This window comes from Erpetoichthys calabaricus, chromosome 13, assembly GCF_900747795.2.
Source record: "Erpetoichthys calabaricus chromosome 13, fErpCal1.3, whole genome shotgun sequence".
Classification (NCBI taxonomy): domain Eukaryota; kingdom Metazoa; phylum Chordata; class Cladistia; order Polypteriformes; family Polypteridae; genus Erpetoichthys; species Erpetoichthys calabaricus.
Genome location: NC_041406.2, coordinates 74,776,120 through 74,790,918, shown reverse-complemented (window position 1 = coordinate 74,790,918; position 14,799 = coordinate 74,776,120). Strand labels below are relative to the sequence as shown.

Here is a 14,799-nt window from a genome sequence, read left to right as displayed (position 1 = left end):
AAGTGATGTATCAACATATTTTAACTGATTTTGAATAATATCTGTTGTTCAGTATTTGTTTAATTTTTGTATTAGTTTCAAATGGGAAGATCATTTTAACAAATATGTCTGTGCAGCATGACTGGATTATGGGAAAACAGAGTCCTATACTGGAAGTGCCCAGTAGCATAAAATAACAGTATAAAAGTTGACTTACATTGGAACAAAAAACAAGAGAAAGGAAAAGAAAGACAAAAACAGTCTACACAGAAAAGGCTATGATGCTTGACTCTCCCATGCATGGCACTTTAATAATAGTATCTCAGAGAGTTCTGTTTAAGAAGCAGGATGCTATATGGTAAAAGCTGGTAAGGTTGCACTTGATGTGATGAAGCAAGCTGACAGCAATCTGATCACATGTCTTCAACAAATTTACTTCTTTATATTTTATTGATTTTAAAAGTTGCATTATGGTGAGTACATTACATGTCAGTAAGATGATCGATACTACTTCAGCAAATCATTAATGACAGTTGATTTTACTATGTGAAGAAGTACATGTGAAAATTTTAGAAAATATGGGACCATCAAAATGGGTTTTGACTGAAATTGCTTCAGGTGTGATGCCTGAATTTAAACAATGATGCCTTCTCTTAAGGCATGGAGCAGTTATTCATCCTCTGGTTACTTTCGTCTGGATCTAATCAAAGCACTAAACAAAATAAATGCAAATATTTGCACAAACAGGAATCAAGTCATGAAAATGTAAACAGAAACTGTGAAAATCAGAAAAAACAAAATAAAAATAGAAAATTTATCTTAATTTACCTCTTGTGCAGCTACTCTCATGAACTGTTTAGCAGCAGGCTCCCAAATTGCTGGCACTGTAAGGACCCAGGTGACATCCTCTGCAGTATATTTAATAATGTCATCTGTAACATTAATGGTTTTCAGGGCATGATCTTTAAGATATTGTAGACTTTCTGAGAACACCATCAGGGCAGGAAGTGGACAATTATTCTTTGCACAGATCATTAGATTCTTGCTAATCGTCTGAAAATAACATTAACAAATCAAACATTACAATGTGACACAAGAAACTTACATGTACATTTGGTGAGGAGCTATTACGTTTAGAATAACATTCAGTGTAGTTTGCTCTCTAATAACAACAAGTAACAACAAACAGAGAAGTCACTTGGGTGTTGCATTTCAGCCAAGGTTCTTCCCCTTGCTGGGGTTCAAATGCCATTTTTAATATCTATTTCCTCCATTGTTTATGTTAACATGGTTTGATTATTTTTTTCTTTATGTTTAACCATCTTTAATCTTATTATGTGCCATGTGTTTTGTCAGTGTCTTACCCAAGAGGTGGGGCTACCTGCCCATCACCATCAAGACTGTCTTCAGTCCTACAAAGGCTGAGAACAACACACAGTCCCTTGTTGTTCATTAGAATGTGTTCATGGTGTGGTGAGTTCTCTTAAAATTATTCTGTGATTCTGAGAATTTTCTGGATTTGAATCCTTGCTCTGTTTTTTGGCCATTCTTGGATCTGGTATATGGAGACATTGTTTGCCTTGGAGTTCCTTCGTCGTTTCAGGCAGCTCCTTCGGCCTCTTGTGCTCCTCAAAGCTTATTTTGTGCCTCAGGGCATTTTTTTGTAAAAAAAAAACAAAAACTTTTTATTTATAAAGATTCTTCGTTGCCCTTTTTTGTGACTAGCCAGGGTTGGCAGAAATTTTGAGTATTTCTGGGACTTTGTGTACTTGGTAACTCTAGACTTAAAAACAGGCAAATGGTGCAGAATATTAAAATGCTGCACATACTTTAGTACCAAACCAACAAATGTGCTCATCTTATATATAAACGTCTATGCGTGGAAGTGTGTATGTCTGGCTGTCCGGCCCGGAAGTGACAGTAGTTTCTAGGACACCAGGCTTTTTCAAGCACGGGCTTACACAGCTAGTGAGTAAATAAAAGATTGATTGATGAAGATCTTAAAAACCGAGTTAAAAAAAACACTACATTATCCCCATACATAAATACTTGGTACTATTTAAATAAATATTTATCAAACTTAGAGTCATTTTAGAAATTACAAAAACTATGTATGTCATAGAAATAAGACATTTGAAGATTTATTTAATAAATCAAAGCTTTCAAAAAGTAAATGCAGACAAACCTATTTTGGTGATTGGCACAAGTGTAGCTCAGGTCTAGAGACAACCGTTTGATCTGCTTATGCTGAACTAGTAAGTCTGTTTTTTGAAGCAGCTGTCCATGTGCAGGTAAAACTGTATATGTGGTGAACTATAAAGATAATACACCCCAAATATAGAAAGTGGGTATTAACTGCTTCATTATTTAGGCTAGGGATCAGATTAAATAGAGAAATTGGTTGGATAAAAAGCCTGCATCCATGTGAGGTTTTCAAGGATGAGTTTGAGAACTCCTGTCCCATAGAATTAGCAGTCCAGAAAAACCAGTTGCCTCAGAATGGAGAAAAAAGATGACCTGTTTAATTGTCAGGAATAGGTAAAAAGAATGCAGCATGGTGGTGATTCTCCCCAGAAAGAGAATACAGTTTATTCTACTGCTATTAGAGATCCATAATGATGCCACATGTACAATTCTATCCTTACTGAGCTATAACATACAGGTTATACTGTTTAATCACTCACTCATTCCCAATGGTGTTTAGAGTTGTATTTAATTTAAATCTTCCTCTTATTCACCTACTTGCAGTTAAACAGATAAAGGGAGATTGACACCTTATGTACACAAAGAACTCTTTTGAATAAACCTCAAACATCATAATGCAGACACCTATTTTACATAACTTAAGAATTGCACAGGCATTGACTAAAAGTGTCATTAGAAAAGGGTTATTAAAAAGACAATGCAAGATCGAAATTACATTGTGTATTACTGCTGCATAGCTTTGTAATTTTATAAATATTTAAACTGTCAAATAAATTAATAAGAGGTAAGAAGTGATTTGAAACAATAAGATAATCTTTTTTTTCCTATACTGACATTGACCCTGGCATAAAAGGTCAACAGACCTCTTTGTAATTCAATTTTGGACAAACAAACCTGTTTATGAATGTACCAAGTAAAATTTAAATTAAAGTAACTAGATGGCTCTGCCCCCTGCTCGCTTCGCTCGCCAACCCCTTTCACCCCCTGCCAGCAGCCACTTCTCTGAAACCCCTATTAAACAGTGATACAATGTGAAACAAATACATTTTTTTTTTAAAACGATGTTACAATGGGAAACAAATACTTTTTTTTTTTAACTCCTCTTTGCTCGAGCAGCCCACTGGCGTGCTGCTGCTGCCCTCATGTGTGATCTGCAATTCACTCGCCTACCCTGTCCCCCTAACAAAACCATACCGCCCCCCCCCCCCCCCCCCCCCCCCGCGCGTGTTTTGGTGCTGTTGTGAAGAGGTGAGCTGAGAGCACCACAAGAAGACATGGCCGCTCCTCTGAAACCCCTCTTAAATTGTGATACATTGGGAAACAAGTAACCGGTGTTTTTATCACTTCCTCTTTGCTTGAGAAGCTGTTGGCTTGCTGCGTGCCGCATGACTTGCATTTCGTGTGGAGCTTTGAATGTTTAAAAGCCTGTACAGCACCTGAATATTCGATCTCTTTTCACTGTTCCGTTATTTCCCAGAGTAATATTTTCAGTTTGTTTGCTCTAATGCGATTGTTACTCTCATTTTTTGAGACTTTCGAATTTTCGTATTTCCATTATCTCTAACCTGCTCTGGCTATGTAGCACGGGACTTGCATCTGAGGGTTGTAGGTATGACGTGACTTGTCCATCTCACGGGAAGTGAAAGTGTCTCTGTCTATCTTCATAACATTTCTCTTCTAAAGATCACGTCTCATCCCCGGGAAAAAGTCTCTTCTTGTCGCAAGTTTTTTTTTTATAATAGAGAGATATGTTTTTGAAAATGTTAATTCTTAGCAAAATTGATATGTTAATTTACTGTATTTTGCCTGTTGTTGTTCAAATTTAGAAAAATAACTTGGTAAATCCCTAATACTGATACCTACAGTATTTCCTAAAACTTATGTTGTAAATGAAACCAAAAGTGAACACTGACATTATGAATTATTTTCAGTTTGCTTTCCTGATGAGAATCAGGAAACTGGTGAGACCAGGTATTCTCTGCATTATCAATAGTTTCCATCTACATCTGGAAAATTCTTAGGCAAAATTAGAGTTAAAATCACTAAAGCATGTTCTCATCTGTTCTTCTATCTCTTCACTGGATAGCCAAACCACTTTACTGGCCCCTCTCAATCCTGTAAAGCAGCAGTGTTAACATATATACTTATTTTATCTTGTTCTGTTCTTTCTTTTTCTTGAGTTGATTTTTAGTAGTTGTTTTAGATTAGCTTATTATTTACTTCTGAAACTCATTGCTGACCCTTGCTAGTCTAACATTTCTTCATGGATTCTCTTTTAAAATTGTTTTGTACCTCTACAGCATCTGCTGACTCTTCTTCTGCTGCAAGATAAATGCATTGCCTTTATGTATGGTATCTGTTGTTGTGCTCTTGTTGAGCTCTTTAGCAAGGCTTGATTTTCTTGAGGATTGGCACCCTAGGAAACAAAACCTAAGACCAGACTTCTAGTTTTAAAATGAGATTATAACGAAAGTATTGCACATTTTGACACTGGCTTCTAGGATGCCCGAACTGTTGGTTGGTAATAAATGCACATATTATTTTCATCAAGGCTAACAAAAATGAATTATGGTCATTCTCTTACTGACCACTGGAACTGAACAGTCAGGGGTATGCTTGAATATCTAAAAAATAATTTGCAGATATATTAAAAACTTTTAAAGACACCTTCAAAATCTAACTTTACCATTTAAATATATAAATAAACAATAATTTAATATAAATTAAATTTATATGTGAAATTTAAATAAATTTAATATATCATTAAATCACAATCAGTCATGGCTGTCCGTAGATCCGATGATGATGCCCCACTCCCCCTCCTGTGTGTACACTGGTGGGAGAGCAGGCCAATTTAGTAAAGGCAGACCCAAGGGCATGGGAATTGACCCCCAGGCACAGTGGGTTGGTTTTGATGGTGATGTCTTGTCATTCTCTTCTCCTCTTGTTGATGGGTCCATTGTTGTTCAAAGTTATGGACTCCATCATTTATTGTCCATTTCCAAAGCACGCGTTCCCCAGCAAGTGTCTCATGCTGCATGTGTGAAATGGAGTAGAACATAAGAGAAAGCTACAAGTACTCTTTCCTGCATTTCTTCAGCCCATTATGAAGTTGGGATCCTCCAGCGAGTTCACCATACAAGACCATCTTGGGAAGCCGAAACCCATCGATGCAGATAAAGTGCTAGCTGATGAGAAGCGTTCCTAGAATTTTAGTGTGTGGAACCCTGTCCTGCCAGGATCTTCTGGAGGCAGCCAATGTGGAATGCTTCTAGTGTGTGGATTTGCTTGTTGTAGGGAGTCCAAGACTTGCATCCATAGAGGAGTGTTGATATACATATCGCATGATATATCATAACCTTGGGTGCCATGCAGAGATTTTGTTTACAGAAGCCATGCTTGAATAGGTGGGCAAATGCAAAGTGTCGGTGGCAGTTCGGAGTCTCCTCAGTCACACAGGCATCACTAGATATTATGCTTCGGAGGTAGGGGAAGGATTGTGTTCCCCAAAGTCTTGTTGCCAGTATTGATATCCACTGGAGGATCTGTGTGCTGGAAGGCAGTCTGAAGGGTCAGTCTCTTGGAGGCGCTGATTTCCTGGCCAATCCAGGAATAGGCTGAGTGTATAGGCTCAGTGGTCCTCTGAAGGCTTTCTGGGAGAATAGCTACACCAGCAACATCATCAGCATACTGGAGCTCATGGATGATTGTCGAAGAGGTTTTTGAGTGGGCTGATAATTTTCGGAGCTTGAACATATTGCCATCCGGTCAACACCAGATCTGCACTCCATCATGGAGTCCAATGCATTTCTGGAGAGGAGAGTAAATGTTGAAAAGCACAGGAGCCAGGACATAGCCTTGCTTGACACCAACAGTGATTTCAAAGGGAGCAGATGTTTTCCTGCCAACAAGGACCTTTGCCCTCATTCCATCATGTCAAATGCCTTCTGCAGGTCGATGAAGACAAAGCTGACATCTCACTGGTGTTCCCGAGGCTTCTCTAGGAGTTGGCGGATAACAAAGATCATGTCAATTGTGTTGTCTGGAAGTACTCTATCTGCAACATGATGAAGCAGTCAGAGAAGCATAACATGGCCAAGGACTTTCCCAGCAACAACTAGCAGTGAAATACCACAGCTGTTGCCACAGTCTAATCGTCTTCTTCTTGTTGATAGCAACAATGGTAACATGTTTGCATGAGTCGGGAATTTTGCCAAGCTTCCAACACAGTTTGGACCAAAGAAATCAGTCAGTTTTGACAAGAAGATTAAGTCCCCCATATTTATATATTTCGGCAGATATAGTGTCTTCACCAGGAGCTTTCTTGTCCTTAAGGGCTTGGACAGCAACTTGCACTTTGTGGAGAGTTGGACACTTATCTAGTTCAGGGACCTGGGGGAGTGTGGGGATCTTCTCGAGGACTGAAAGGTTTGCTGGGTTCATTTGGTTCAACAGTTCTCAAAAGTGCTCTGCCCAACGATCCAAGATCTGTTGCTTGTCTTTGAGGAGTGTTGCACCATCTGTGGTCCAGACTGCAGCTACATTAGATTGAGAAGGACCATAAATTCCTTTGATGGCATTGTAGAAATCATTGATCATTTTTTCATTTGTGTAATGCTGGATTTCAGTGGCCTTGTTGCTCCACCAGTTGTTCTGGGTTTCATATAGTAGAGCCTGTGTTGTGTAATTGATCTAGTTTTATTCCATTTCTGCAAGACAGAAACTGATGATGCATTCATAAGAATAACTTGGAATGCTGCATTCTTGGGCTCCAGGAGGGGGAGAATCATGTCTATGGCCTCCTCCAAACAGTCTGGATTTTTTCTCTTGGAGAATCCAATAGCGAGGTCCACAGTTCATCAATGTCAGGATTAGTAGAAGATGAATTGTCAATGTGTTTCTGGTGTCAATGGTTGCAAGGAATGCAATGTTGAGGCACAACTTGGGGGATTGTCTTGTAGTAAGTGGTCTAAGTACAGCACCAAGGATAGACCAGATAAATCTTTCATCTATCCAGCATTCTGCTCTTCACACCGCTTGTGGGATCAGGACATCCTGGAGATCATGCTGACAAGACAATCATATAGTCCAGAACGTGCCAGTTCATTGATTGAGGCTGCATCCATGTCATCTTGTGTTTGTCTGGGGTCTGAAACATTGTGTTGGTAATAGACAGTCAGTGCTCTGCACAGAAGGATAAGAGACAGAGCCCATTAGCATTCATGTTTCCAGTTCCATGTTTCCCGATCACATTATTCCAGATGTCAGAGCTCATGCCAACTTGTACGTTGTCTCCAAGTAAGGTGATCTTGTCTGAAGCAGGAACATTCTGGACTGTTTTGTCAAGGGAAACACAGAAGTTATCCTTTTCTTCCTCTGTTGAATCCAGAACAGGAGCATATGCGCTGATGATTGTCATATGGGAACCTTTCGCCAGTGGAATGTGCAGGGTCATTAAGTGCGAGCTGATGACAACAGGAGACTCAGGGATTTTCGGAAGGAGTGCATTCTTGACAGTGAGGCCAATTCCGTGGTTCCGCATCTCTTACTTTGGTTGGCCTTTCCAGAACAATGTATATCCAGCTGCGGCTTCAGTGATGAATTCTTCATTAGCAAGATGAGTCTTACTGTGGGCACAGATGTGCACCGTGTAGCACTGGAGCTCTGAGGCTACAAGGGCTATTCTCCAAGGTAGTCAGTCCGTAGTGGTCCAATCCATGAGTGTGCGGACACTCCAAGAAACTAGGATACAACATTTTGTAGTTTTTCGACCACGCATAGAGGGTGGAGGGTGATTTTGGTGTGTGAATCAGTCTTCATCAGGACCTCACCTCTGGCCTTACTGCCATGAGTGGCCCTATGAGGAGTACACGACTCCCAACAGCATTGCTCAGAGCATCATTGATCATGCAAACCACTCTGCCACACTAAGGTGTGACTCAGTGGAGGGAAATCTCAATATATTTGTTTTAAAGATATCTATAAAAGATTTATAACTAACTTTAAATGAACTGCAGATATTTTAAATTACTTCTTTATTTAAACATATTTTTAAATTATTTGAAGTGATATTTAAAAGAATTACAGATTTTTTAAATCACTTCCCCTTTATTTAAATGTCAGTCAGTCACAATCAACCTGCTATATCCTAACACAGGGTCACAGGGGTCTGCTGGAGCCAATCCCAGCCAGCACAGGGCGCAAGGCAGGAACAAATCCCCGGGCAGGGCGCCAGCATACCGCAGCCTTTATTTAAATGTTTTAAAAGAATTACATGCATCTTTAAATCTTTCTCTTTTTTAAAGAAAGAGATTTGCTGGGTTTACCAGTGACCGTCTTCATCAAATTTTTCCCTGATTTTGTTGCAACTCAGAAATTCTATTCAGAAAATAAGATTGATGGTATTTTTCTTTTTTTTTTTTCACATGAAAGACACCCTATTACTACTGCAAGCAACGCCATTAAACGTTGGTACCCAGGTATGAATCGCTATCTCTCTCCTCCGGCTCACAATTCATAGCATTTGCATATCCTTTTTACCTCAACAAATCATCTCCTGCTGCTGTTATTGACATAACTGAACCTGAAATCCCAAATATGGGAAACTGTTTTCTGCTTTCAGCAGACAACTATTAATTTATCAACTAAAATGTCATACTTATAATCACTCACACTGTTTCACTATATTGGATGAATAAAAAAACATCTGCAAACTGCTGACACTCCAATTATAACACTTATGTAAATAAATTACTATAAATTCACCTGAAATGGCATCACAATATTTTTCGCAAAGCATAGCATATGAAGTACACATCCAGCATGAATTTCATATGAGGAATAAACAATTTGCAGTGTGGAGGACTATTTAATTTTTCAAATTATAGATATTATATTATTATATTATATATTATATTATTATAGATATATAATTTTTCAAATTATATATATAATATTATTATTATATATTTTGGGATATTGTCACAAATTTATTGGAAAGAATAAATGAGTCAGTCATGACCTAAAGAAGGATTTAAGCTGAAGCATCAAAAATTTTCTGTCTGACTGATGTGACATTCTTGCTTGGGTGGAATTTTATCATAATATTGATAAATCCCCCTCCCCCTGACTTTCTGTGTTCGAATGTGTGTAAAGTGTTTGTTATAATCTGTTGTTCATCTCCAAAACTAGATGTCAAGGTTCTAATGAGACTTAGCAGCAAAGTAAGCCTAGCCTCAAATTGAAGTAGCAGGCTTGCAACATGCATAAGCCTGCAAAAAAGGTATAGAAGTGCACCCTTAAAACCCCTGGCCTAAAGACAAAAAACAGTGTTTCTTTATATTTGACATCAGGCAAACATAAAAAATATATATACTATAGTCCTGCCATCTGTTTTACTGTGGAATCACACCACAAATCATTCCAGTTCACACATTTGCACTGTGGTAACTGCCGGTGGTCAGCCTTGAACCCGGAATATCTGGCCCTAAGAAACAGCTACTTACAGTGTGACCTAAAAGAGAACTGCTTATCTTATCCATGCAGAGTCTGCCTATAAAAACTGCAAGTGGAGCACTTCCTGATTACATTACATTTAAAAATGCCTAACCTGCTATTGCACTTTAAAATGGAATTGAAAAATAACAGGGTATAAAATGGAAAGTAAAAACCTTAACCCTTTTTTAAAACTAAAAGCAAACCATGTATTTTTAAAACTGTTCTCTATTTTGCTGGGGTCATTTTTATATTGCAGCAACCATGGTAGTTATATAAGTAATAAAGCAGATACCTTTGTCCTGCCTTGGTCATGCTATAGTCATAAAGTGAGACACAAATGATCATGCTGCTTCTACAGGTATATGTAGTGTGTAAAACGTCAAATAACATTAACAAACAACTTTTCATCATTTCAATTTATTTGAATCAAAATACAATTACTAAGTCTATTGTAAAATCTTAAGACATTTGAGAACATATATTTATAATTTCTATCCAATTTGGTGTCTCATAAACATTTTGTATTTAATCTGGCATTAGTCTAGTCATTTTGTTTAGGACACTGTAGAGGAGGAGGACCTAGCTGTGAACAGAGCTGCTGGCAGTTTGATGCAGTACAGGATAGAAAAGGGGTCAGGTTGTAAGATATCTGGCACAGATTACACTGGAAACAGCAACTTGTGCAACTGTTCAAATATAACAGGACCATCACCATGAAGGAATACAGTACTCCTTAATAATGAAGGTATCCCCAGAGGATGGTACTTATGAACTGGTAATGTAATGGAAGAGCAGAAGGAGACAGTGGTTAATGGCGCAGAAGTAGCCCAGTAATATACGTAGATAGCAGCAAGAAGAACCACTACGGTGGGTATGTAACCTGTGAGTTGCCAAACCCTTCAATGCTTAGCACCTATTTATTTATTATAGGTAGGGATGCACCGATACCGAAACGGGTATCTGGTATCGGCCTTGATACCACATTTTCTAAAGTACTCGTACTCGTTAAAAGTCCCCCGATACCGGGGACCGATACCACGGTCTGAGAAATGTCTATGTTTGAGTGGCGTGTAAGGGGTTAATCACAGGCGCCGAGTGCCCGCCCCCAGGCCCCGGCTGCAGCTCAGAGCGGGGAGAAGGCAAGGTGAGGCGAAACATGTCAGCCGTGTGGAACTATTTCAAAGTGAATGAAGACGACAAAACAAAGGCGGACTGCAAATTGTGCTCAGCGAAATTGTCCAGAGGAGGCTCAAAAGGTAGCGCATTTAACACAAGTAATTTAATCAAGCACCTAAAATCCCAACACGACAATGAGTACAAAGAGTTTACCCACGCTTCTAAACCAACACAACCCACGCTGCAGCAAACTCTTGCAAGACGAGAGAAAATGTCCAGAGACAATCCACGTGCTGTGAAAATAACACAGGCAATTATCAAGTACATTGCATTGAGTGACCAGCCACTCTCAGAGGTAGAAAATGTGGGATTCCTGCGTCTCCTCCATGTTCTGGAGCCCAGATATGATATCCCAAGCCACCGCTACATGACTGACACGGAGCTGCCTAAACTACACGACTCCGTGAAAAAACATATCCACAGCCTACTGCAAGCCTCCTCTGCGTTTAGTTTCACCACGGATATTTGGACAAGCAGTGTTAGCCCCGTGTCGCTAATTAGCCAAACCTCCCAGTGGATAGACGAGAGTTTCTTGTTTTTTTTTTGTTAAATTATATGACTAAAGCTGTTACCTGTAAATTTAAATCATGTTTTTATTAAGTACTCGGTATCGGCGAGTACTGAAATGCAAGTACTCGCACTCGTTTTCCAAAAAAGTGGTATCGGTGCATCCCTAATTATAGGGACACCAAGGATTTCCAAATGCATCCCTTACTGAAGACATTATCTCCAGGATCATCTTGGATGTAATACCTTTAAAGACCTTTCCATACAGCTCTTAACTGAAGGTGGAGTCAGGAAATGAGCTAGTAGCAAACATTCAACTAGCAGCTGAACAGAGGTTACAGACAAGAAAGAGAAGTAGAAGATAACAGCAGGAGGTACAGGTTAGGTAGGCAAGAGGATCAGCTACCCTACCAGACTGAACAAACCCCAGCATTGGGGTTTTATTAATCCTGTTTCTTATTGTGCATTGAAGCTCAAATTCTCCTCTAATCCTGGTATTTCAATTACTTTTTTTACAGTTTTATATATCTTAGCTTCCAAGACACTTTTGGATTTGGCAATGGCCCAAGAGCACGACATATTAATTACAACAATAGAAATTACCCAGGCCCAAGAACAGAATAAAAGTTCAGGATTATCTGTTTTTGGAAAAACAACTTTCATAACTATGAAGTTAAAGAACAGCACTCAAAAGAATTGCACTAGCAAGCACACAATGACTCATTAGTTATTCATCACTGTAAATGGAACAGCACTATCTTCAAACACAAGTATCAAAAAGTAACATTCATTACAAATCGCCAGATGCTAATTCTTTTTATGCTCTATCTATACAAAATATAATATCAGAGTTCTAGATATAACAATCGCCAGAAGCAATAATAAATTAATTCACTAAAAGATTAAAAAATTAACTAAATGAACTAAAAGAAAGTTTTGCATTTATCTATAATGCTGAATGCATGGTTTTCTTTTATTTACATTTAAATATATTGTATAGTCCTTGTGCAGAGCTTTGGTGAAATTTGTTTGATTACACAAAAATGCAATACGATACCTGTTTAAAAAGGGTCCTATACACATTACATATTAATCTTTACTATGCAAAAAAAAAAAGCTAATAATATACATATGATCAATTTAAAAGAAACTAGCTTCCAAACAAATTGATTGTGATCAAAATTGTATACTCATTGTTATCTTTTAAAACTAAACTTTGGATTTGCTGATGAAAAAAGAATACCTTTAATAATTAACAACACGTCTGTTTTTTTTTTTTAATTTCAGGAAGAAGTTGGTTAAATTTAGATATATTTTTAGCATCAAAACAGAGATTAACAATTAATTTTGAAACCAATTTTAAAAATCAAGTAAAACAGCTTTTTTGGATAAATATTTATAATACTTTTATGAACAATTGACATTAATTTCATAATCTAACTGGAATGTATTCTAAAAATAGAAACTTAAAAATCATACCTTGTTATACAGTTCCATCTTGAAGTTTTCAATAAAATAGAACTTATTGGCTTCAATGGAATTCATTTTTGTGTAAGTCATTACTGCATCAAAACCAAATTTCATAAACTTTTTATTTTCATCAAAGAGAATGCAGGTTGGAGTTTTAGGTAATCTGAACCCATACTCCATGCCCCAAAACACACTTCTAATATTTTCTTGCTTTCCCTTTACAGAGAAACAGTATCCACTGTATGCTGTCCCAAAGTCAACAGCAACAACCAGAAGAGCCATGTTACTGAAAGGTGTTTAAAGATGTGTTAGATTTTAATAATACAACAAGGATCGTACAGCTAAAAAGATTGGGGATTGGGGGAAGTACGTTGATTCAAAACGAAAGTAAAATATGAAACTGTGGACATCTTACGGTTTCGCAATGACACGAGTGGGCGTGGCAAAAGTGGACGGATTCACTTTGAGGCCCTTTCTAATAAATATCTGTACACAAGTTTGAAAACTGAGGAGCATTTTTTCCCGAGATTAGACTCCATCCGTGTTTCTCTAACATAATGGTAAGTACATATAATGTAGTTTAATGACAAGTGTATTCGTGTGCTATATCAGTAATTAGCCGTTAAAGCCAAGTGTGACGTGTCTTAGCAGTTTGCTTAACTGCGCCGCGCGGAGTGTGAGATTCAGTGCGTTTTCAAAGCGTCGTGCTGTGTTCAGTTAGCGCTCTTCGTTCCGTGGATATTTGGGAGGTATCGGGGTTATCTTTCGCTGTTTTCTTGATTTAATTATTTTTTTCATCACTGTGTGCACTTGCTGAGTGTCAGTTGGGGGTAACACAAAGGAATTAAATGACATTTTAAACGTTTTTCCCTTGTTATAGGAGTTTGCGACGGGGTTTAAGGGTGGAGTTTTTCCTTTCTGAACTTAACATAACGAAAGGAGGCTGAAGTTGGCAATTTATTCACAGCTCCTATTTGACTGGCTATTTCAGCGTCGTGTAGCCTATAACGAAGGGGTGGATTGTTTGCGTTATGTTTTCTATTGAGTTATATTGTTATTCGCTGTGTGCAGTTTGAATTGCATGTACTCTGTTTGTCTTTGCGTACAGGAGGAACAGTGTGGTTTTCGTCCTTGTCGCGGAACAGTGGACTAGTGATGTGTCGTTCGCGAACGAGCCGGCTCTAAGAGCCGATGCTTTGAAGCGAACGAGAGGAGCCGATGCCCGTCGAGCAGAGCCGAAGCTTCAGCCGCTCCTGCTCAGTTCTGCTGAAAATCCATTTGGCAGGGGCGGGACTTTACTTATATGGGCACACAGAACTTTGGCTCATAGTGCCGGCTCGGTCACGAACCCAATTGTATCCGGCTGCAGGTCGCAGACTCGGCCTTCCACGCCTCCTGCCTTCCACACCACGCCCCCAGCATTCGCGTCCGTCCTCTGTAACATCGCTTTCGTTGAAAAACTAGTAACGTTGATTTACCATGTAACCCTAAAAGACGATATTAATATGACTTCCTGCAATCACGAGGCAAGAATCCGAGTTTCTCTTTATGGTATTACTGTCGTGTTTACTTTTAGAAACAAAAAACAGTTTTATAATTTATGAGTCAGGATTCGATAGTTAAAAGAAAGAGGGCATAACATATTTTTAGATTAAGGAAACCCCATACTAAATTTGAATGTGGATGCTGTAACTGCTGTTATAGTGAATTCTATTATTCAAAATATTTGAAATTATTTTTATGGTACTTTTGTACTAAACGGCATGTCTGACATTATTTCTGGAACCTCGTTCAATAAAGGAAAATTCCGTTAATGACATTAATTTATTATGTTACAAAATAAATGATGATCAATAACACAACAAAGCAATCAACAGGCATGAAAATGAAGGTCTAAACTTTCGAGTTTAAAAGAAACTTTTAAAATTGTTTATGTTGAACAATTTTTTAAATGATCCAGCTTAC

The 14,799-nt window shown here is 38.3% G+C and overlaps 1 protein-coding gene across 1 annotated transcript in view; it reads right to left on the bottom strand.

The window, feature by feature from the left end:
- The window catches only part of LOC114645141 (heat shock 70 kDa protein 12A-like), a 51,827-nt gene extending 38,628 nt beyond the window's left edge, over positions 1–13,199 (bottom strand). Inside the window, exons 1-2 of the mRNA XM_028793036.2 lie at positions 12,844–13,199; positions 808–1,032 (exon numbers count right to left, since the gene is read on the bottom strand). Of these exons, the coding sequence (XP_028648869.2) occupies positions 808–1,032; positions 12,844–13,116 (498 nt within the window). The 5' untranslated portion in view covers positions 13,117–13,199. The remainder of the gene's footprint in view (positions 1–807; positions 1,033–12,843) is intronic.
- Between the last annotated feature and the right edge of the window lie 1,600 nt (positions 13,200–14,799).